The sequence below is a fragment of the Pararge aegeria genome, chromosome 21 (assembly GCF_905163445.1).
Source record: "Pararge aegeria chromosome 21, ilParAegt1.1, whole genome shotgun sequence".
Lineage (NCBI taxonomy): Eukaryota > Metazoa > Arthropoda > Insecta > Lepidoptera > Nymphalidae > Pararge > Pararge aegeria.
Window position 1 is genome coordinate 10,671,921 of NC_053200.1, and position 22,075 is coordinate 10,693,995.

Below are 22,075 nucleotides of genomic sequence, written 5' to 3' on the forward strand. Positions count from 1 at the left end.
CGCCACGATAGAGTTATGTCTACCCATTCTTTCGTGTATCGCTACTAATAGAAAAAAAAAAGATATATAATAGAGTAACGGGCAGACATGATTATTGTGTAGTGTGCATGCTTACCCTGCAGGGCATGTAGCACACAAATCTCTTTATTTATAAGATAAGTTGAGTCGCAAAAGTACTTTATATGAACTGAACATTTGCACATATTTCTACAACCAATCAATTAGGATCTTTTTTTAAAATTCCTTAAATATTAATAATTTGTAAATGTTATTTTTTATGTACACTTGAGACACATTTTTCTATAAGGCATTTCGAATCGAATGAGCCATTGCTCTTATTTCTAGGATCTTTATCATAAATTAACAGGTTTTTGAACTTATGGACTAGCCTATAAAAATGCTCTTGGATTGTAGATTCTACGAATTCACATAAACGTGAGAATGCATTTTGGAAGTTAGTAAAATATAAAAAAGGAATATGCGGCTAGTATTCAGCGAATACTCGGTGATGCAGGTTATTTTTTCCTTAACATCTCATTATAAAAATATTCCATCGTCGCTGTGTTGATAAATTCGTAGAAACGAAGTAGTAATAAAAGAAGGTCATAAAAGTAAACCTCTTACTGAGTGGTTCTGATTAGTTATTCCTTAACAACCTAAGCAGGCCTTTTTAAAAATAATCCATGATCGAGTTGATTCTTTCACGAAGAAATAATCGAGTAGTTTAATGTTATTGATAATGTAAGAATAAGACTTTTTCAGCAAATACTTGTGTTTGGTGTTTATTTCGTAGCAATCTGATTAGAGGCCCGTAATTCAAGTTTCATGGGTTTGTTCACGTTTTAAATAACTTAAACGATCCAAAATTCAGCTTAACTGCAAACACGTTGTCGTAGGTACTTTTAAGGACATGGGTATCTTTCATTTGTCCCTCTGAATGAAAGATGTCAATGTCCTTTTTCTACCATTTTATTAATAAATGATCGACCACATCTGATTTAACACGAGCGTTTATTTTGTAAGGATTATAAAAGAGACTTATCTTTTACTTAACTTATCAGCTTATCCTTACTTAATTATTATAAATGCGAAAATGTGTTTGTGTGTCCTTCCTTCACGCTTTAACTAAGCAAACAAACAACTTGATTTTTGGCATTGAGTTAGTTGAATAGACGGAGAGTAACATAGGCATACTATATATAATACTTATATACGTTTTATAAACGGTTTCCACGGGATTTGAAAAAAAACCAGCCGGACGAAGAACGCGGGCAACAGGTAGTAATATTATAAAAGGCCATAATAACATAGTTCTTACTCAGCGAATATTTGGTGGTGCAAGTTATCCTTTCCTTAATAACCTGAGCAGATCTCCGCAACCCATTTTTGAGGGTTTTACACCGTTCCATTATACACTCATAAATAGACAGTCACGGAAAACTTACGAGGCACGTAAAAAGTTAATAGAAATAATATAGTTGGCGCACACGGCATCGTTGCTGCACACCTAAAACAACACTGGTGTGAACTGTGAACGGTGTAATATTAAGTTTAATTTATACTGCAATAAATAACACATTGATATTCTATTAGTAATTGGTTACTCACGTGGCTTTTGCCTGTAACATGCAACATGTGATACTAGTTATACTACTCTTTAAATTCCCTCATATACCACGTGAAGAAGGAAAATATTTATTGAAATTAGGCGGTGTTGGCCCAGTGGTTAAGACGTCAGCTGCTCTTTCGGATTGGCCGACGTCTATTCACAGAACACGCCTCTAACTTTAGGAGTTATTTGCGTTTTAAACAGTAAATTATTACTTGAAAATATCGTGAGGAAACCAGCGCTGCATAATGTTTTCAAAACCCGTAAAGTCTATCAGTCCGCACCTAGCCAGCGAAGTGGACTGCGGCCTGAACTCATCCTATACTGACCTGTGGCCCTAGGCCAATCATGGGTTGATAATGATGACGGTGATGACTGGAAATGATAGGGCTGGCATCCACTTGTCTTACAAAACACCCAAAAACTTATAAAAGCAAATAAAAAAAAAATAGCAGATGGTTGGTTAGATCAGAATATTCAGTTACAAGATTTTTTCATCCCAAATTGTTTAGATACCTGATCGACTACACATGGGATTCTAGTCCCTATTGTTCTTCGGTGTTTTTTCTCTAACACAAATTGTTTTGAAAGCAGTAGCTGGCACTTGCGCGCTTCAAATTATGTTGGTTTTGGCACCAACATCAAAGTTGCTAGTAAACATAGTATGAAGTGGGCAAAAAGGCACGTCTGCATTTTAGCCTCGAATCTAAAATCCGTAGTAAAACGTAAAACAATTTCAGGCATCAGTCCGTCAACATTTTATTCTAAACCAACTGTAGTGTATTTTTGACGACCTCTAGCACAACATTGTGTTTTAACCGAGCGTTGCGTGCATTATTTTAAGGTAGTTTGATAATTTTGATCGATATTGTGAACGTTCATTTAATTCCTGTAGCCTTAGTACAAAATTTGCTTCCTCGCAATTGAGGAGTCGTTTTCGAATATTAAACTATGTATCGCGAAAGTAAAATCTACCTAAAACCTACACTTATTTTAGAGACGCAAATCCTGTATTCCTTCTGATTTTTGTTTTACAAACTTACTGTCAAAAGCCCGAGCCAAACAATTGTAGGAAAATTTATTCTTTAACACAATGCGGATTAGATATTTTACCTCCATTTTTAATTATTTCTATACTCGATGACGACGTTTCGATTGCAAATCTTGTTCTGAGGCTCATCTTTGCTCGGTTTCCTTTGCCTCTGGTTCCATCGATCGTTTTAGTGCAAAACAAGAAAAATAATCAAGAGCTTTGTTTTATGTCCTGCTACGTCATCAGTTTACGTAATTATGATTTATTAATTGGACGAAATTGATTCAACCCAGATTGAGTAAGTTTTGAGACACTTAGGGCCTTACAAATAAATATGGCATAATTTCGGAATATTTGGACAGTGTTTTTTCACACTCAGGTTACTAAAAACTGCTGTCAGTTTATGTGATAGAGAAAGCTATGAGATAAGGGATGAGGATATGCGCACATGAATTAGTAAACCACAAAACTTAACGAATTGCTAAGCAGAAGTGGGAATAGGCTGGGGATGTGGCTGGGGATGTGGTTGGGAAGAAGAATCGGCTTAGGGGCTAATTGTGACTCCAAAATGAAAAACGTAGCGGTCTAATGACACTAAGAGGTATATAGGATATGGAGCGTTTGAGATAATAATGGTTAGGGTCAGGTTTGATCTGGTCCAGGACACTTGACCACAGCTAGTGGGAGGGATCGACGGGAATTCAGTTAGAGACCCTCCATGCTGCAAAGAAGGTGGATCATTAGGATTTTTGTCATAGTATCATCTGATAGCAATCGCGTCGGACAGACCGTACAACGTACTCTCCGAGGCAAGGGAGGTTAAAACGCCAATTTAATTACTCCGAGCCAGTAGAGATAGTTTCTTGATAGAAATAACCTATAGGAAAACCCAATTCCGGATCGTCGACGTCACTTACTCTGAGACAAAAGCGCAGTCAAGCGTTTACTCATTAAATAAAAAAAAAAACCTTTTTTTTATGCTATTTAATCGATAAGTGATATTTTCAAAGCCTGATAACATACTGGTAGTGAATTGATATCGTCTTATCAGTAAACTGAATCATTGGAAAAGATAGATAAAAGAATGAGTTCGTGATCACAGTGGATGCAACTCTACCGAATCATTGAATTAAAAGATAATAATATTGTGAGATAAGATCGCGGTATTACCAGATATCTTAACTACCTACAATAAGTTTTAATAAGACACGTGACGTCAATTTGAAATATTAATACAAAAGGAGGATGAATTTAGTTTGCCCAATAGTTATATCTATCTTATCTTCATTTTTATAATTCTTCTGTAGTTGTTTTTGGCACTGAACTCCTGCTAAAATCTGGACCAATTTGGATAAAATTCTATTTATTTGCTTGCCTGGATCTAACGATGGTTTAGAGTTGCAATTGTACCTGGAACGATGACGCTACGCTCAGAACCCAGGAAAACATCCAGGCTCGTTGTTTACTAATATTATAAATGGAAAGTGTGATTGTTTGTTCTTTTGTTCTTTTTTTTTACACCCTATCTTATCAACCAACTGAACCGATTTTTGGCATAGTTAGTCAAAAGGTTGGAGAGTAACTTTCTATATCAGGAAAACAAATGATTCCCACTTAAGTTGTAAAAAAAAATGTAAGAAACGCAAACGAAGAACGCGGAAGACATCTGGGTAAGCATGTTAAAGTTAGGTTGCTTAGATGTGTTACTCACATTATAAAAACTGAACTGATTTGGCTGTAATTTGAAGTGCAAATAGCTTCAAATCATCTGAATTAACACATAAGCTACATTGTATCGCTTGAAATTTGAAAGTTCCCACGAGATTAACCATAACCGAATTTGGTGAACTATAGCTATATCGGGAAAGTATTGCGGCAGAAAATTTCTTAACCATTTCTTTACACTCACAATGTTTATGGAACCAGTTCTGAAGTCCATACAGACAGATTAACAGACAGAAGCCCATTTATTTTGATTATGTAAAACAAAGGCAGACGTTGTCTGTCATAATTTTTTTTTTGATTTACAGTACGGTCTAATTTTTACTCTAAAAAAAAAAAAATACACTCTAAAACACTATTCTTTATGAATTTTCTAATAATGCGAACATCAATTCTTTATTTCTTTCCTACAGCCGTATTCAGGTTATAATTATTTATAAAATCAAATTAGGCAACTCATAATGCATGCAAGAATTTTCTAAGAAATAATATTTATTTTTTATTTATATGTAGCTATAAATCGAATTTAATAACAAAATCACCACTGTTAAAGCGAATAAAATAAAATATGGTAATCAATACTTAAAATTATCGTAGTGAGTTTACTTCAACTTTATTTATTCAAGAGTTATGATCCTAAATTGACACGTATTTATCAAGATAATTAGATGTTTAGAAGTGACAAACTTTAGCTATGAGAAATCATGTTTTTCAAGCAAGTATTCCATTTAGATACGTAAATCAAACGCCTTTACGAAATTTATTATATCTACCTATTTTTACGTTGATCTGGTTCGCAGAGAGAGTCACGGCCAACCAATACTTAAAAATAGATTAGGTAAGTACGTAACAATTACACTGTTAACGTAGCGTAAATAATCGTAAATTCTGAAGTTGCTTTCCGTCTACTTGTAAGTAATTATTTAATAAACCTTTCTATAGTATATATATTAAACCTTTCTATACAAAATTTTAATTACTGACATTATAAGAGGATATAATGTGTCCAAAATATTAAAGTTGGATTCAAGTACCTAGGAGGTCAGAAAGTTTAACCAACCCTGAGTAGTTTTTTTAATTAAGACCAAAAGGGTTTGTAAAGGTTGTGCTAAAAGATGCTAAGATAAAAATCTAAGCGATTAAAATTTAATCTTTTAATATTATTCAACCGTATTACCGTCAGACTGTTTCTCAATAAACCCATTGCCAAGATCGACGAGGAATATTTAACCTAGTTCTCGTTATATCTCATCTAATTTACCTGCCTCTTTAAATAAACTGTATATAATTCCAGAGGCCGATATTTCCGATAAAATTGCGTAAAAAGTGTGGATTCATACGCATGTTTATTTGGGAACGACCTGATTTATTCATTTCAATATTCATTTTATATGCAATATTACACGGACTCGGATGTGTTCCCCAGAGATGAAAAAGAGAGAGGCTAGAAAACCAGTGTACATTTTAAATAAGCCAATTGAAACATTGATAAATTGAAACACAAAATAATTGGTTATCAATTGATTATTATTTGTCTTGACAATTAATGCTCACTCAAACAATCGATTTCGGACATAGTTATTATTATTAGTTATATTATAATATTTTGGAAATAGGCAAGTTGTATTACTACTCGGAAAATAAAAAAAATCGAAAATCTTCTACAAGATCCTGCCAACTAATTATGGTGCAATAAGTAACGATTTTGCGGTTAAGAAATTGCCAGTTATTTTTATCCATTCTTAGTAGGTATAGGCAGTGCATCAATCATATCCTACGTCAACTGAAAGCATGGGCTTGTTTATTATAGGAAATGCAGATGCGGCATACTTTACATACAATCTTCCTAAATTTAGTTTTATCATCCTTATGTTTTCCTAGTACCTAGATTGGTTTAGTGGTAAGATTTGTTGCATTTTGTGTAAGTTAAATAAAAGTATATACTATATATATAATTATTATTATAATAAGTAAACCAGCAGTATCGTTTTAAAATATATTTTATTAAAAATACACTAGGGCTTTTGATGATGCAGTAAAGGTGAAAACCGCTTGCCAAGTAGAAGCCTATTCACTCTTGATTTTGGAATACCTACTAATAATATCATAGGAGGTAGGGAAATGGAACTCAGAAGGATATTCTAGGTCTTTCCGCTCCTTATAATAATGTTTAATCATTTTTGTACAATGGCGCTAACGCAACATCGGGAAATAAAATTCTTCTATCCAAGGTTTGATAAGTTGTAACTTACACTTCAAACCCAGATGAATCAAATGATAAATTTAAATGTCAGTTTGTATACTTTGACGTCCTAAAATCTGTATCTATACTAATATAATAAATGTGAAAGTGTGTTTCTTTGTTTGTCCTTACTTTACGCCCCAATCAAGGCACCAATAAATTTGTTTTTTGACATAGAATTAGTTGAAAGGACAGAGAATAACATAGGCTACTTTGTATCCAGATAAACAAACGGTACAAGGGATTTTTTTAAAGCAGTAATAAGTGCGGACTGAGAACGCGGGCAACAGCTAGCAAGATTTATAATTGCGAAACGTAACAACAAAATAATACTGATTTTAGCGATGGTAGTAAGCCTCCGGTTATCTCTTTTGTCAAACTTTGTCTCACGGAGAGCAAAAATGTTCTGTGGCTTACCCTTTTCTTGTATTCGAATTCAAGATGCCAAATTATAATTTGATCTCATTAAAACAAAAGAGTTTCAAGAAACGGTATTTTTTTTTTAAATTTTCACCGAACTCAAATACATTGTTGATAAACATCATTATTAAACTGTTTACTTGAGTTCATTCCAAGGAAAAATAAAGTTTAATTTGTATTCAAATGAGTTAACTACCAATTGAGCAAATAATCGTGCACCTCTTATTGTCACATCAAAATATTTACGCAAAAAATTTTAAGGTATGTTTTGTTCTTGACCTATATTTCATACGCATAGATTAATATAAGTGGTTTTTTTTACCTTTTTGCGAGTAAATATTGTAATTGTTAAAATTATTATACATTACGATAAATTGCCTGCCTTTCGGGACCGCAGAATGCGCAATATTTTCGAATATATATAGATTATGCATAGAAGGAAAATACAAAGAAATAGATGTTTTTGATTATGGAATAATAATATCTTGTAAAATAAGTCATTAACATATTCCAAAGTCTATTAATTTCTCACTGTTGGTCACATGGGAGAGGGATTTAGAGTTTAGATCCAGTACGCTGCTCTAATGCGGGTTGATGGGTTTGACAGAAGTTTTCTACAATTAGTCATAATAACTGGAACCGACGGTATAAAGTGCTATCTAAGGCACGAAAACACACTTTTAGTAGAAAAATTCAATACCATTTTTTTTATCTGACCCGGGAATCGAACCGGCGCGTTAAACCCAGGATCTACAGTAGAAAATATTTGTTGTTATCCTTGTGTTATTACTTAAAGTGGGAAAGGAAAGCACCATAGAAACAGTGGTTTTTACTATTTAGCGTGGATAACTATGTATATTATGTATTTCAATCTTTTCAGAGCATACCCGTAGTACCCTAGAAAACCGAAGGCAAACGAGCCTTGAATTATTCAGATCGGCAGCCAAGTAGTCGGCCTACATTTCCATATACTCTAAGCATATCGTCACTTTCTAAAATTTTTCATTAAAGTGCATACTATAAATGCTTTTTCCTCGTAAAAAGATTCCTGAACAGAAGAATGATGTTCATATGATATGAACGATATCCCCATCGATGACATAGGCAAAAAAAAAAATTAACGTGTAGGGTATGTGTGCGATTAAGCGCAGAAAACACTCCGTAATCTGTGCCACACTACATTATACTATAATATTTAGTTTTCGATTTGACATTTGCATTCTCCTTGGAACCTTTTTCTTCACACGGTATTTTCAGTTGCGCTTAAAATAAATCTATTAATTTAATTCGTGTTTTTTAAACAATCACAAAACAAAACAGGTGAGGTTCCCTAAGGTTTTTTTTTCAAGAAACTATTTCACTAATCGTCGGCGTTGTTATCCACGCCAAATAACAGCTTTCGTTTGCTAAGAGTATATGAGCGGACGGTCAGACGGACGGACAGACGGACATGGCGGAAGTATAAGAGTTCCTTGTTGACTACAGAAACAAAAAGCCAGTCATATTAAACTATATTAAGTATGAATCAACTTAATATCTTAAATGACCACCAGTACTCTCGAAGGCTACAATTGGTTTACGATGCGGTTATATCCCGTGTTTTTCGATTTCCCATCTGTGGTTAGTATTAATATGAGTACAACCTCGCATTACATAATATATTGCCGTCCTATTTTATCTCATTATATCGGTATATTACCTAAAGTAAATTATCATTTATGTAATCTCAAATTATCACGTCCCTCTCTCATTTGTTATTTAAACTGCGGATTATGATGCTTATCATCAATATCTCATAAGTTAGATGCATAATCATTTACTATGTGGTCACTAAAAAACGTTAAAGCGGTGATAGCGCAGTGGGAAGGAGCTCGACTTCACTTTCGGGGGGCCGAGTTAGAATCACAGCACGCACCTCTAACTTAAGTCATGCACGTTTTAAGTAACTATTTTAAGTAAGTTTTAAGAACCACGGATTTTTCCGAGTTAAAAAATAACAGAAGTTCTAATCCAGTGTATAGTCTATCTCCATTCCAAATTTCAGTCAAACCCGTTCAGTAGTTTTTGAGTGAAAGAGTAAAAAAAAACATCCATAAATCTACACATCCATACATTCAGAGATGCCTTCGAAGATTTTTCAAGAAAACGAAACATTTTTTTGGCATTACATCATATATTCTAACCAATAAACCCTAGTTGTAGTTAGATTATCGTTGCTTCGCGCTAATCAACTAATACATTACAACCCTAGGTGGGTCTGGCGCTTGTCTCCATTACTTCAGTCTGATAGTCAGAATGTTTAATTTAAAATGTTTTGTTCATAATTGGAATTCGCTAAAAAAAATGAATAGTCCTGCGGTCCGGTCGTTTCCAAAGCAGTTTTAATGAGATTGTTCTTTAATTGTTAAAGTTTGAGTGGTTGGCAGAAAGCCCTGTCCTGAATTCTACGTGACCTAAACCTATATAAGAAATAACACATTGCACTGGGTTCAAAATACGTTTAAGTCTTTCGAGATTTTATTACTTCGCACATTTTATTGTACAAAACGCTATTAAGAAAATCTATCTTGAAACCTATACTGGCATTAATAAATATAGGAAGGGTTTTAATGAAGCCAAAAATAACAGTGCCAATCTTTAATATATGATCTTTCTATAAAGATGTAACAAAAAAATGCTATTTTTGTCGTAGTTAACTAAGAAAAATCAAATATTGTAACAATTAAAATTTATTTTTTAAAGTTTTGGCCATAGTCCACCACGCTGGCCAACTGTGAATCCGTAGACTTCATACGCCTTTGAAAACTTTATGCAAAACTTTTAGGCATTCCATTTTTACCCTCACCGTTAAAGCAAGTGATTTTTAATTGCTTATATTAAAAATGCACAGAATTTGAAGGTTTGGGACGGGGATCGAACTCGATCACTCCGAATGTGAGGCCGAAGTCCTTACCACTAGGCTATCACAACTTCTCGTTATTACCTCTATAAATCAATATAAATCAATATAAAGCCCGCTTACCTGCATTGCAGTATGATAGGATAATGTTATCATTCTGTCTCTCCAATGACAGAAGATATCTCTGCCGGTGGTGGTAATTTTATAGGCGGCTATTGATGATGATTAACCACGCCTCTGAATAAAAATAGAAGAAAATAACGTAGAACATTTTACTCCTTTTTATAAATCACCTGAATATTTACAGTGCCGGTAATTGTTTGCGAACAGTCGTCGTTTGTGAGAGCAGTTTAATCGAATTATTCAATCTGAACACTGCAACGCTGCAATGTTTTTTGTTAAGTGTTGACCTCTGTGCAAAAAAGCATTCTAAATGCCGTGAGGTTTCGAAAAAAAATCATAATAATTCGAGCCAAAACGTTAATCGAAAAAAAAAACTAAAAATGTGTCTAGTCAGTTTCATAACTTTACGCTTAAGTTTTAATATGACTATTCAGCTGGTTCAAACTGTATATCGCTATCTTTTAAGAAGATGGTTACCTAGCAGTGGCATCAATAATAAGGTTTATAATGACGATAACGAATGCCTCACAAAAAATCGAGATTTTTTTTTATAAATAATTGTTTCTCCTTTCACTCCCACTCCTTTCAGTTATTTTCTTACCTAATAAAAACAGCTTTAACCGATTATCGACGCCGAAAATTCCCGTCAAAATAAATTTAGTTGTTTCCAAATGAAGCTCAGACAAATTGAGTGACAGACAGACATTTATCTGTCTGTATATCAGTGTTATGTCGTAATATATTATAGAGAAACTCTAGAGAAGGGTCAAATCGAGACCGACATAACTCAAAGTTCTGCTTTAGTAAGATAAAAGACATATTTTGACATTGAGAAACAACGACCTCAAATATTATTGCTTCTGATAAAACAAACTAATTGAGAGCAACGTACGTACCTACCTATTATTCATTTTAAAAGGCTTTGTTTTCTTGCTGTTAACAATATTATGTATACGTATAAGATTATGTAATTTTTAATAGCAAACGTTTATAATTAGTGATAACGTGATTTGCCATACAAATTTGTGATAAGTGCGAGATAAACTCTTGCATTTTGCCATCAAATAAGGTATTTTGTGTGAACACAACCAGTTGGCATCCTGTCAAAAATTTACAGAATACGGAAGCAGACGTCCGAATTTTTTAAGGGTTCGCTAGTGTTGCTAAGCATACTAGAGGAGTTAACGACTATACTGTCCGACATCCGATTCGGGTGCATCATAAAACTAAAATAAATAGTTTATTTTGAAAAATAATATTAAAGATCAAATTAGATTTATTATGTTATACGATTTCAAACTATTGTGATTAAAATTCATTTAAATTTTATATTTTAATATGTTATCATTTTAGAGAGATTTGGTAAACCCAAACTCCCTTATTAGTAAACGCATAATGCTATAACTTCGCAATAGTTACGCATGTTTTGTCACGTTCTGATATTTGAAAGGTATTATATTCTGACGCTACGTCACGTTTATCAATAAGAGATAAATTGTTAACAAATTTACTAAATACATTTCTTTTAAAAATTGAGTAAATGTTTCTCTAAAATAAACTAACCACGATCCCTTCTGATTATTATCAAGTATTAGTAATTTACCTAACGTGAAACTCTACCTGTAAAAAGAGCTCTTTCTACAATGAGTTATCGCAAATAGAATATAGAGTAGCCATGGCGCTGAGGTGGCTGAGTGGAACGTGTGTAGAGTTTATCCTGAAGGATTATGGTATTGCGTTGTGTAAACACCTTTCCATGTATGGTTTGCATTTCTTGCATTTGCAATTTGCTTGTATTAAACTATCAGTGATAGGATGTGCTAATCTGAAATAGGTTACTAAGGTCACTAGGTCAATAAGGTAACTAGGCGTAGTGCCCTTTTTTTTGGAAGCAGGTAATCTCCTGGTGAATCACCCCACTTTTTTTGGGAGAAGCCAAGCTATGTGAGTTTTCTACCCAAATTCTATTGATCACAAGCCACAATGAATACTGTAAAAACCATTGTGACATGTTTTCTGACTGTTCATAAGAAGAAGATAGAGATAAGAATAAAAATCCAATACACTTTATTTTTTTCATTGTTATAACAAACTGTTGAAAATTATTGACGCTTAACTATAGACATTATGGACATAAATTTTAATTTATGATAAATTTGTAACTGGTTCCTACTATAACAAACAGACCGTTTATACGAAATTATATTAATTATACGTAAATTAATACGAAAGAACTCGCAGGGAACCTCTAGTTTCTATTATATAAGTCGTGTAAATGTTATTTTTAGATAAATACTGGTGATGTCTGAAAGTGAAAGTGACATAGACTTTTTTATAACTTATCTTATAAAAGACTTTTTTATAAAAGAAAAAATATAACAAACTTTTTTTCAGTCTGCGTCATAATTAAGCTTGTATCGAAAGTACTATTACTAATTTCTGAAAAACGATGCTTACTCTTTTAAAGAAACATAAATCAGGTAGTCAGAGCTATAATTTGCCAACCTCTTTCAAGGTTCTACGACTCACAATCATCGCTTCAGGCCGACAATTAGCCGTCACGTAGGTATCCAATACCGCACTCATATGCTTAATTTGTTTAATAAACATGAATTAATATAGTACTTCAGTCGTGGCACCACGTGATCGCTAATTTATGTATGTATTCGATAAATCTATATGAGACCGGACATGGTATACTTAGTACACGCACCAGAGTTCAGAACCGTCGCCACGTGATACGTGTTAAGTCAAATCGAGCTATAGTATTTCCTTCAGACTCATATTACTTGAGCATTGCCATCAAATACATTACCTTACATATAAAGCATTTTCTACGTCCGATTGCCTGGAATAGATCAGCAAAAATCGTCCCTTTGGTAGACTCTCGAACGCAACTGCAGACGCGAATTGCACGCTTTAGCGATAGCTTTAGTTATAAATGGCTGCAAATAAAGTTTTTAGGTAACTTGGTACATGCGCATTCGGAGAGATAACTTCCGGGGCCTTACTATCATGGCTCGATACAGTATTATTTTAAAACGATAGATTTGTACGATATTATCCTTGATTGAAAATAAGGATAATATTTCTGAAACAAAGTACAGTACAGTATCAAAATAATACTGCTTTAAACAATGGTAGTAAGCGCTGGCTAAATAATATCTTGCCATCTTTTCGAGGTGTGCAGAGCCCTGTCACCGCGTGACCGAAATATTAATGGTAAATAATATCGAATTGTCAACTCTTAAGTGTAAGTAATATGTGGTAGGTACAATAACGTGGATTATGCCAATTGTGCCGGGAGGAGTAGGTCATTTGACACTATGGTGTACGATTCAATGTCATCAATAGTGTACATGCTTCAAGTATAAGAGAGTCTTCAGATCGACAAAATAAAATCGTGTGACTGTTCAAGGTATGCAAGCAAGGGTGCTGTTACGAGCGTGTCTCGTTAATTTTAATGGTAAATAATATCGCAGTCTCAAGTCTAAAGTGGCTGTAAGTAATACGTGGTAGGTACACCGTACAGTATGTGGATTATATCAATTGGGCCGGGAGGAGTGGGTCACTTGACACTATGGTGTACGCTTCAATGTCATCTCGAGATTGTAATTGGATCTATGATAATACATGGATCTCTTTGTACTTGCAACTAACAATGGTTCTAAGCTTATAGTAAGCCAAAAATATATCTCACCAAACGGTGAGATATCTATAGCAAAAATAATAATTTGAATAGGATTTATGTTTTCGAGTTTGTACGAAAAAAAAAGCACTTAAAGTTTTCCGCATTTTTAAATTATCCGGGAACCTTTTTCTTTCCTCTTATTTCAAAAACCTTATTCGTAATATAACCAACATTAAGAAACACAGCCAAATCGATTCAGCCTCACCCGGTTCAAGTGATTCGCTGTGATGTGTAATGGTAAACAATATATTATATAGATTTTTAATGCTGATATGAATTAATTTGAAGTATTCGTACGTTAGAAAGCGGTTATCGATTTTCAAATTAAATAAATAATAATCGTTACAGCCATCCCGGATTAAAACAACGTGGAGTAGAGAGTTCTAGCTCAAAATCTTACTGGCTGAGCACGCCCTCCCATTGAGATATGCAGTATAGTGAATATAGTATGCCCAATAGTTAATAAAAAAATAGGCTGAAGTTACTGATGGTGATAAACCCAAAACTGTTACAGTTTTTAATAACTGGGCGTAGCCTCTCGTTTACGAAATTTGACCGAATCTATGAATACTGTTTACAATTTAGTGTTCCGTCGTCGCGCATTATTTAATAAAATATTGTTAACAAATCATTAGAAAAGACTTTTATTTATAATAAATCAAAAAGGTTTTGTAAGCATCTGATATTAACTTAACAGTGGTGAAAATGTTTTTAAAATTGATGTCGAAAGTTCCTTTTGAATGAGTAACTTATTAAACTCACACTGCCGGACAAAGGCCGGTTTCCTTCCACCTTTTGAATATAATATTTCCTCATAATTTGAAACCCTGAATTTAGATTTTAATAAACTTTCGCCCAAACTTTGAAGTCGTGCGGTTTGGCCGCATAAGATAAGTTTGGTCAAGTTGTGAAATTTTCTGTGGGGGTAGCGATCAATACTTACTATTATTTAGTTACTCTATCTCACATTTAAGTATTTATGCTTAAGTATACATTGGTTTATTTATTTTTAATATTCATCAATACTATTTTCGTATGTGTGCAGTCTGGTTTAGGTATTAGTATGTAGTTATTTGTATGTACGTTTTTACCAGTGTACCCCACTTTTTTTTGTTTTATGTTAAGTTTTCCTAATCTTAAGGTTGCTTGGCAGAGATCGCCACTTAGCGATAAGGCCGCCTTTTGTATCCTACTGCGAACTTAAAGTGATGATCTTTTTTTTTGTTTTCTGAATTCGATGTAGTGTACAAATAAAGATTATTAATTAATAAATAAAAATATGTTTTTATAATTTGCATATTGGGAAAACTATTTTCAAATAAATCATACTGTAGCATCTTCGGATTAAAATATAACCTAAGTTAGATTCTCATTATCATTACTAACCCATTTTAAACGCACTAAACGGCACGGTTCTTTTATTTGAATGAATAAGACGGGGTATGACTTATGAGAGATAAGTTTATGTAAAAGCTACCTACTTACTGTATTAAATGAAAGTTTTAGGCACGATGACAGGTGAGTCCTGTGTCCAGCAATGCCTCATTTATTAATATTTTTCTAAGTTCCCTTAGTTCAGGAATAGGTCTGTACAAAAGTTTTCCTTTATCGTATCACCCTAGCTATTACGTAACAAGAGCTATGTGAGTATGTTATATATCTATAGTTTTCCTTTTGTACGTAGTTAATTAGAAGCCCTAATATTATACGATTGTCTTATATATTTAGTGGAACACGTGCAAGTACGAGTTTTAAGTAGAGTTTCAAATATATCTTTATATTTTGTCATTGGATTCGTATTTAAAAAAACAGTATCCAAACGACTTCAGCTTTAGTGAAAGAATATTATTTGCAATGCAAATTTTTCAGTGTTTTAAATATGTATGCTGAGTCTTCTTTGCTTAGTTTCCTTTGTACACTGTAATAATATTGTACTGTTTTCGAATATTTTGTTCTGAGTACATAATTATTTTGCGACAACTACTCATTTTATGCGATAAGACCTCAACATAACTTTATGTATTTAAAGTAAGCTGACCTCTTTAACGATAGTCGGAATTTAGACATGACGCGTTTTGCGTAAAGAAAAGTGCATTACCTATTCCTTAGTTACAGAAGACTCCACTGTTTATTTTGGCAGAAGCGAAAGATTTAATCTTCGAAACTTAACCTTGTATATTGATCATATCAATAAATTATCCAAGTTTTGATTTATTGCTGCGATCTCGACATATGGATAATAATTCGGTTTACCAAAATTTAATTAGAAAGCGATGACGTCATACCAATTTGCGGAATGAAAATTTAATTTAAAATCACAGAATAACACTCAAAATTTTAAACGAACCACAATGAATCTTAGATTTTAACGTAACACTGTTAGTCCCAGAGGATTGTAGACATCCTTACATACAGACAACATTGCGGGAAACATATAAGCTTTGGACACCCTCAAATTAATTTAACTACGAACGTAACGCCGCGATCCTTTTTCCGTCATTTTGTCACAATTTTCTCTTCGTTTAAAAGCACAGCACTCGCGATATCGACACAAGTTCCTTAGAAACTGTGAGGTTCGTTTAAACGCGCGTAGACTTAAAGTATTTCAGTATCGGAACGCGACATGTCAGCGCGCGAGGCTGGGCGGCCAATGACTACTGCCCCACAGTACTGGCTGCCCAGTTTGCAAGACACAGAAGCGTGCCATGCGCCTTGTCGCTCCTAGACCTTACTCCCCACATTCATGGTCAATGTTAACAGCTTGATATCTTGTTCCTGCCACCGAAATTCTGCTTTACAGCTCTATTTAAACTTATGCTCATCGTTTAAAAGTAATGCCATTGTTTATTTGGTCAAAGTCCCTGGAGGGAGATATATCTGCGTCCGTATACGATTTTGTTTGCTTTATTTTATTTCCTGTACTCCTTGGTGGATTTGTGTCACATAAATTTGTGCGTAATGGATAACGTATAAAAGTCGCGGCTGCGAATACATTGTTCTAGTGAGTAATGAGCAGTTTTTAAATTAAATAAGCTATTGATCTGAAACTTCATGGTTGTCTAATTAACAAGTCCATATTTAATCTCGGATAAGAATAAATATTATTTAATTTTAAACTAAGATTTTCGTGGTTAATTAATATTTCTTGAAAATAGTCAAACGGTACCACGGTAATACTTTAAAATGTATATGTACCTACTATGTTATGTCGATACTGCATCGACCGCATTGCCGTCGTGCGAGTCGAAATATCGACCAATTTCAAAATATTTTGACCCGTTTGACAATTTTTAAGAAATAAATCTTGTATAAATCACTCACACTGATCAGAGTACACAGAGTGTACATGTATCGCTAAAAAATTAAGTCTATTTTCTAATATCCAGTAATAATATCTTATATCTAGTTTTTGCCGACCAGATGGTGCAATGTTTAGACAGATGACAGGGTAATAACAGTATGTACCCTATATTATCTGGATATTTCTATCTCCTACATAATACAAAAATAAATGTCCTGCATTCCTGACCAAGTGTAACCAGTTTATGCTAAGATTTGACAACAATTAACTTTTGTGACGGAAGCATTTTTAATTATAATATGAAACCGTGAACCTTGCCAAAAGGACTCTGTTACTCTGTCCGTTTGTCCATGGCATTCTGTAAAACAACCTCGATGTTGGGAAGAAACTGATTAGGGGTATGAGCTTAATATCACCGTCATACCCCTAACAGGTTAGCCCGTTAGCATCTTAGACTGCACCATCACTTAACATCAGATAATATTACAGCCCAGGGCTTGTAGTGGAACAAAGAAAGAAAAGAGACGGCCCGTTGACAGACAGACGTAGACATAGTTTCACATGAACTATGCCGTAGGCAAAAGCTCACTGTAGGAATAGGGTAAACAGTTTCGGAGATTTCGTATTTGAGATTGCTTACTGTGGGATTTTCATCTAAGAGCCTCGCAATTGGTTTCGGGCGGCAACCAAATGACTTTAATGATTTTAAATGACTTTTTGAATACATTTTTATTGAAAACAAGACAATATAATTTTAATAAGGTTTCAATATATTTTAAACCATTCTATACAGCTTTTGACTTACCTATAATTATCTTAAAAATATATTATAATCTCCATTCTGTTAACCACCTACTATATTTCATTAATCGCTTCAAATTCCAGCAAATAACTCTTTTAAAAAAATAGAACCTTTCAATAATACCTATACGATATATTTCACATGAGCAAAATCACTGCGCCATGAAATGAAATTTAGCGTTTTAGAGATAGTGTATATCGATATAATCGGTAACTGTGGATAAATAAGTTTAGCGATGAGTGTTCAACTGAGTAAGCAGAAAACATTTATGAAATAACGACATTACATTATTTATTGAAAAATGTCACAATCTCAGCATCACCTCAGTCAGTTATTTAAGATATTTCCATTTTTATACATAGAAGATAAGAAATTATCACATATGAGGCTTAGGGCTTTCACCGGTTTTTTAAAATATTTTTTTTGTTTCAAAAAATTTTTATAGGTTATCTAATAATCATTGTAAAGGAGGTATAAATAAATAAATAAGCGCTTTGTGCACCAATGTAATTTGTTAACAGTAATGATTGGGCTACACACATCGCAGCGTTTTTAAATTCTTATCCCCAATCGGTTCGAGGCATATTTTTTTTTGTCAAAATTGACAGACTAAGCAGACGGCCCACCAGTGACGGGCATAGAGGGTATGCACAGGGTATGCAGATGATATAAAATGAAGAAAATTTCCGGTATAAAAAACTTAAGAATAGACATTGTAAGAGCTATTAAAAGCCTACCCTTAAGTATTTATGACTCGTACTGGAGATTTTCTTCACTTTATATCATCTACATACCCTGTGCATACCCTCTATGCACGCCACTGCGGCCCACCTGACAGTAAATCGAAAACCAACATCTATACACAGCAGCAGTATTTGCAACAATATGCAGTGGATGCAAGAATTAAGTTAACGTCCTAAAAAGTAAATTAGTTATTTTTACACTGGAAACAGGGCGGATACAGGGCGGTACACCCTATATCCATCAACCTGAGGCGTAGGTGTTGAGCCTCAACTGCATGTAATTACACCGGCAACCACCACTTTCACACCGGAACACAGCAATGCTCCTTGCCGGACGAAATTAGTACGGTGGAAGTATTTCGCTATAAATAAATAAATAAATAAATAATAAATAAATAAATATACTACGACAACACACACATCGCCATCTAGCCCCAAAGTAAGCGTAGCTCGTGTTATGGGTACTAAGGTGACTGATGAATATTTTTATGAATAATATACATAAATACTTATAATATACATATAAACACCCAGACGCTATGACGAGTTCTGTCACATAAAGCTCGTACCAGAACGCTTAAGCGCTTGTCGTTTCCGATTCCTAATACGGCTAGGAGTTTGACGACTTTTCTGGTACAGTGGTGAGCATTGTGGACTTATAAGTGGTGATCCTGGGTTCAAACCCCAGCTGGGACTATTTAGAAATATATAATTTCAATTTTTTTTTTATTAAATATTATCTTAATTCTTATTTCTTCTCTATTTATCTATTTAAACTTATTGTACAATGCTTCCTGTGATAACCTCTCTGCTACAGTGGGGAACATTGTGGACTTATAATAAGAGATCCAGGGTTCAAACCCCAGCTGGGACGTTTTAGGAATTTCTATTTTCAATTTTTTTATTATTAAATATTATCTTAATTCTTATTTCTTCTCTATCTATCTTCTTTAACTTGTTGTACAGTGCTTCCTGTGATAACCTCTCTAGTACAGTGGGGAATAATGTCGACTTGTAATTGGAGATCCAGGGTTCAAACCCCAGCTGGGACTATTTAGGAATTTCTAATTTAAATTTTTTTATTATTAAACATTATCTTAATTCTTATTTCTTCTCTATCTATCTTCTTTAACTTGTTGTAAAGTGCTTCCTGTGATAACCTCTCTAGTACAGTGGGGAACAATGTGGACTTGTAATTGGAGATCCAGGGTTCAAGCCCCAGCTGGGACTATTTGGGGATTTATATTTAAATTTTTTTTTATTATTAAATATTATCTTAATTCTTATTTCTTCTCTATCTATCTATTTTAACTTAATGTACATTGCTTCCTGTGATAATTTTATTCAACCTATGTTTCACAGTAGATACAATTTAATTCAAAAATGTACTATAATAATATTTTCAACGGATACGCAATATATGGGTTCGTTAATAATAATGTTATGCATGTAATTGGGTTCCGATGGGAGCTTGCAGTGCTCATACAATTTTAATGTCGAGTGAACTAATTGGGGAAGTAGAATTGCACACGTTGCTCTATCGAGTCTTAAGAGTAAATTTTAATGAATGTTTTTTTTTTGACGACCTCCCTGGCGCAATTCCCCAGGTTCGATTCACGGCAGGGGCAATTTAAAAAGTCAGTCAGGACTCATGTATTGTTTCCTGAATATTAGTAAAGATACAAAACTTGTATCTTTACTAATAGTGAAGTGACAAAACGTGTTTGATCAATCGCAAAAAAAAAATTACAATTTTTTTTATTAGTGTTTTTACCTACACTTGGAGGAATTATAAATTTTATAAATTTAAAATGCATATAAAAATTTTCGGAACCGACAGGATTTGAACCTGCGACTCTCGGGCAATCGCAACTTGAGCGCTTTCACCAATTAAGCTACGGCTCTCCTACCGTCGCTGCCGAAAATTGCCCGAGAGTCGCAGGTTCATATACTGTCGGTTCCGTAATTTTTATATGCATTTTAAATTCGCAAAAAAATTGTTTAAAAAAAAAGAAGATTCCTTAACAATTAAATAAGCAAAATAAAATAATCAAATAAGAATGCTTTCACTTTAGTCAAATGAGACCAAGGTTTTCATTCCAATAACAAAGATATATTTACAAATATTATAATATTTCATGTAAAGTGCAAATAAATAATTAAAATAGTTTTTGTAATCCGATGACGTAAAAAAACTTGTGTAAAAATTATCTCCCACACGGCAGAAGTGAAACTTCTGAAAAGTAGCCTACGAGATATCGATTATCAGTTATTAGGATAAATGAAAGGTTTTTTATTTTTTCCAAGCGTAAAATGATTTAATATTTTAATGTAAAATATTATATTACATAATATATTACTTAGTGTTCAGTTTCCATGGAACTGAACATTAAGTAATATATTATGTAATATAATATTTTACACAACTAGAATAGTAAACAAGACGTGTAATATATTGTATTTCGTACTCTCATATACATTCATAATATGTTTGGTTCTTTTCTACATGTTATTCAGTTTCCTTGTTAACTAAAATAGGTAAAAAAAAGTGTAAAGTATTCGATCCCATGTTCTAAAATAGATTTATAAGATTTTTTCTTTGTCGTAACGCATTTTCGTTGTACCCAGTTTTAAATCACAACGATTCTAAAGTAGTTTTACTTCCTGTGTTGAAATCTATCTATCTATCTAACCTTCACTAAATTAGTTTACTGGGGATTAACCGGTGCTGAACGTTACCAATTTATTAACATGTTAAACGTCGTGATTACTTACTTAGCTATATTTTTGCATGAAGCTTTGGGAATTTAATTGAATGCTAAACTGGCTATAAATATACTAAGATCCAAAAATATTGGTTTAGTAAATCAAGCCCATGACAAATTGTTGCATGTTTGTTTTATGATGCGGTTTCTTTGTCGCTGCTTTATAAAAGAACCGCGGGAATGGAAGTAGTAAAATGGTCACTAGTTTAATACTTATACAATTTCCTTGTAACCTCTTTTGAATGCGTATCGTTGTGGGGGTTACCCGGTGCCAAACCTTATCTCTTTATTAGCAACAAACATGTCGTGACTGTTTAATCAGCTGTACCTCTTTATGCATGAAGCTTTAGGAAGAAAATAAGCATTAATACGATCTGAATTATATAAATAATTGGTCAAAAAAGAATATTGGTTTAGCACACAGTCAAGATGCTGGTATATTTTACATGTGCCCTTTATTTTTATTAAAAACATAGGCCCGTATTATTTGACGGCCGATTGGTGCAGTGGGCAGCGACCCTGCTTTCTGAGTCTAAGACCGTGGGTTTGATTCGCAAATCAGCCCGACAGATGGCGCTGGGGTACGCTAGTGTTTTTATAAAACCAATATTAACATGGATGAAATATCGGACAACATGTCATGTCATGGCCATAGGTATACTGAGATCGGAATCCTACTCTAGACGTATAGAAAAAGGTGATTGCAAAATTACTACCACTAAATT

The 22,075-nt window shown here is 33.7% G+C and overlaps 1 protein-coding gene across 19 annotated transcripts in view; it reads right to left on the bottom strand.

Annotated features, from left to right (window-relative positions):
- The window catches only part of LOC120633048 (potassium/sodium hyperpolarization-activated cyclic nucleotide-gated channel 2), a 284,675-nt gene that overhangs the window by 103,622 nt on the left and 158,978 nt on the right, over positions 1–22,075 (bottom strand). For 3 of the 19 annotated variants that reach the window (XM_039903125.1, XM_039903124.1, XM_039903122.1), the window contains exon 1: positions 16,087–16,381. The exons of 13 other annotated variants lie outside the window; for them this stretch is intronic. Coding sequence is in view for 1 of the 6 variants with exons in the window: in XM_039903119.1 (XP_039759053.1) it covers positions 1,319–1,409 (91 nt within the window). In the remaining 5 variants the exon portion in view is untranslated. Of the gene's footprint in view, positions 1–1,318; positions 1,512–15,837; positions 15,856–16,086; positions 16,382–22,075 lie in introns of those variants that run through there. 3 more of the 19 variants (XM_039903126.1, XM_039903130.1, XM_039903119.1) reach the window with 3 other exon arrangements.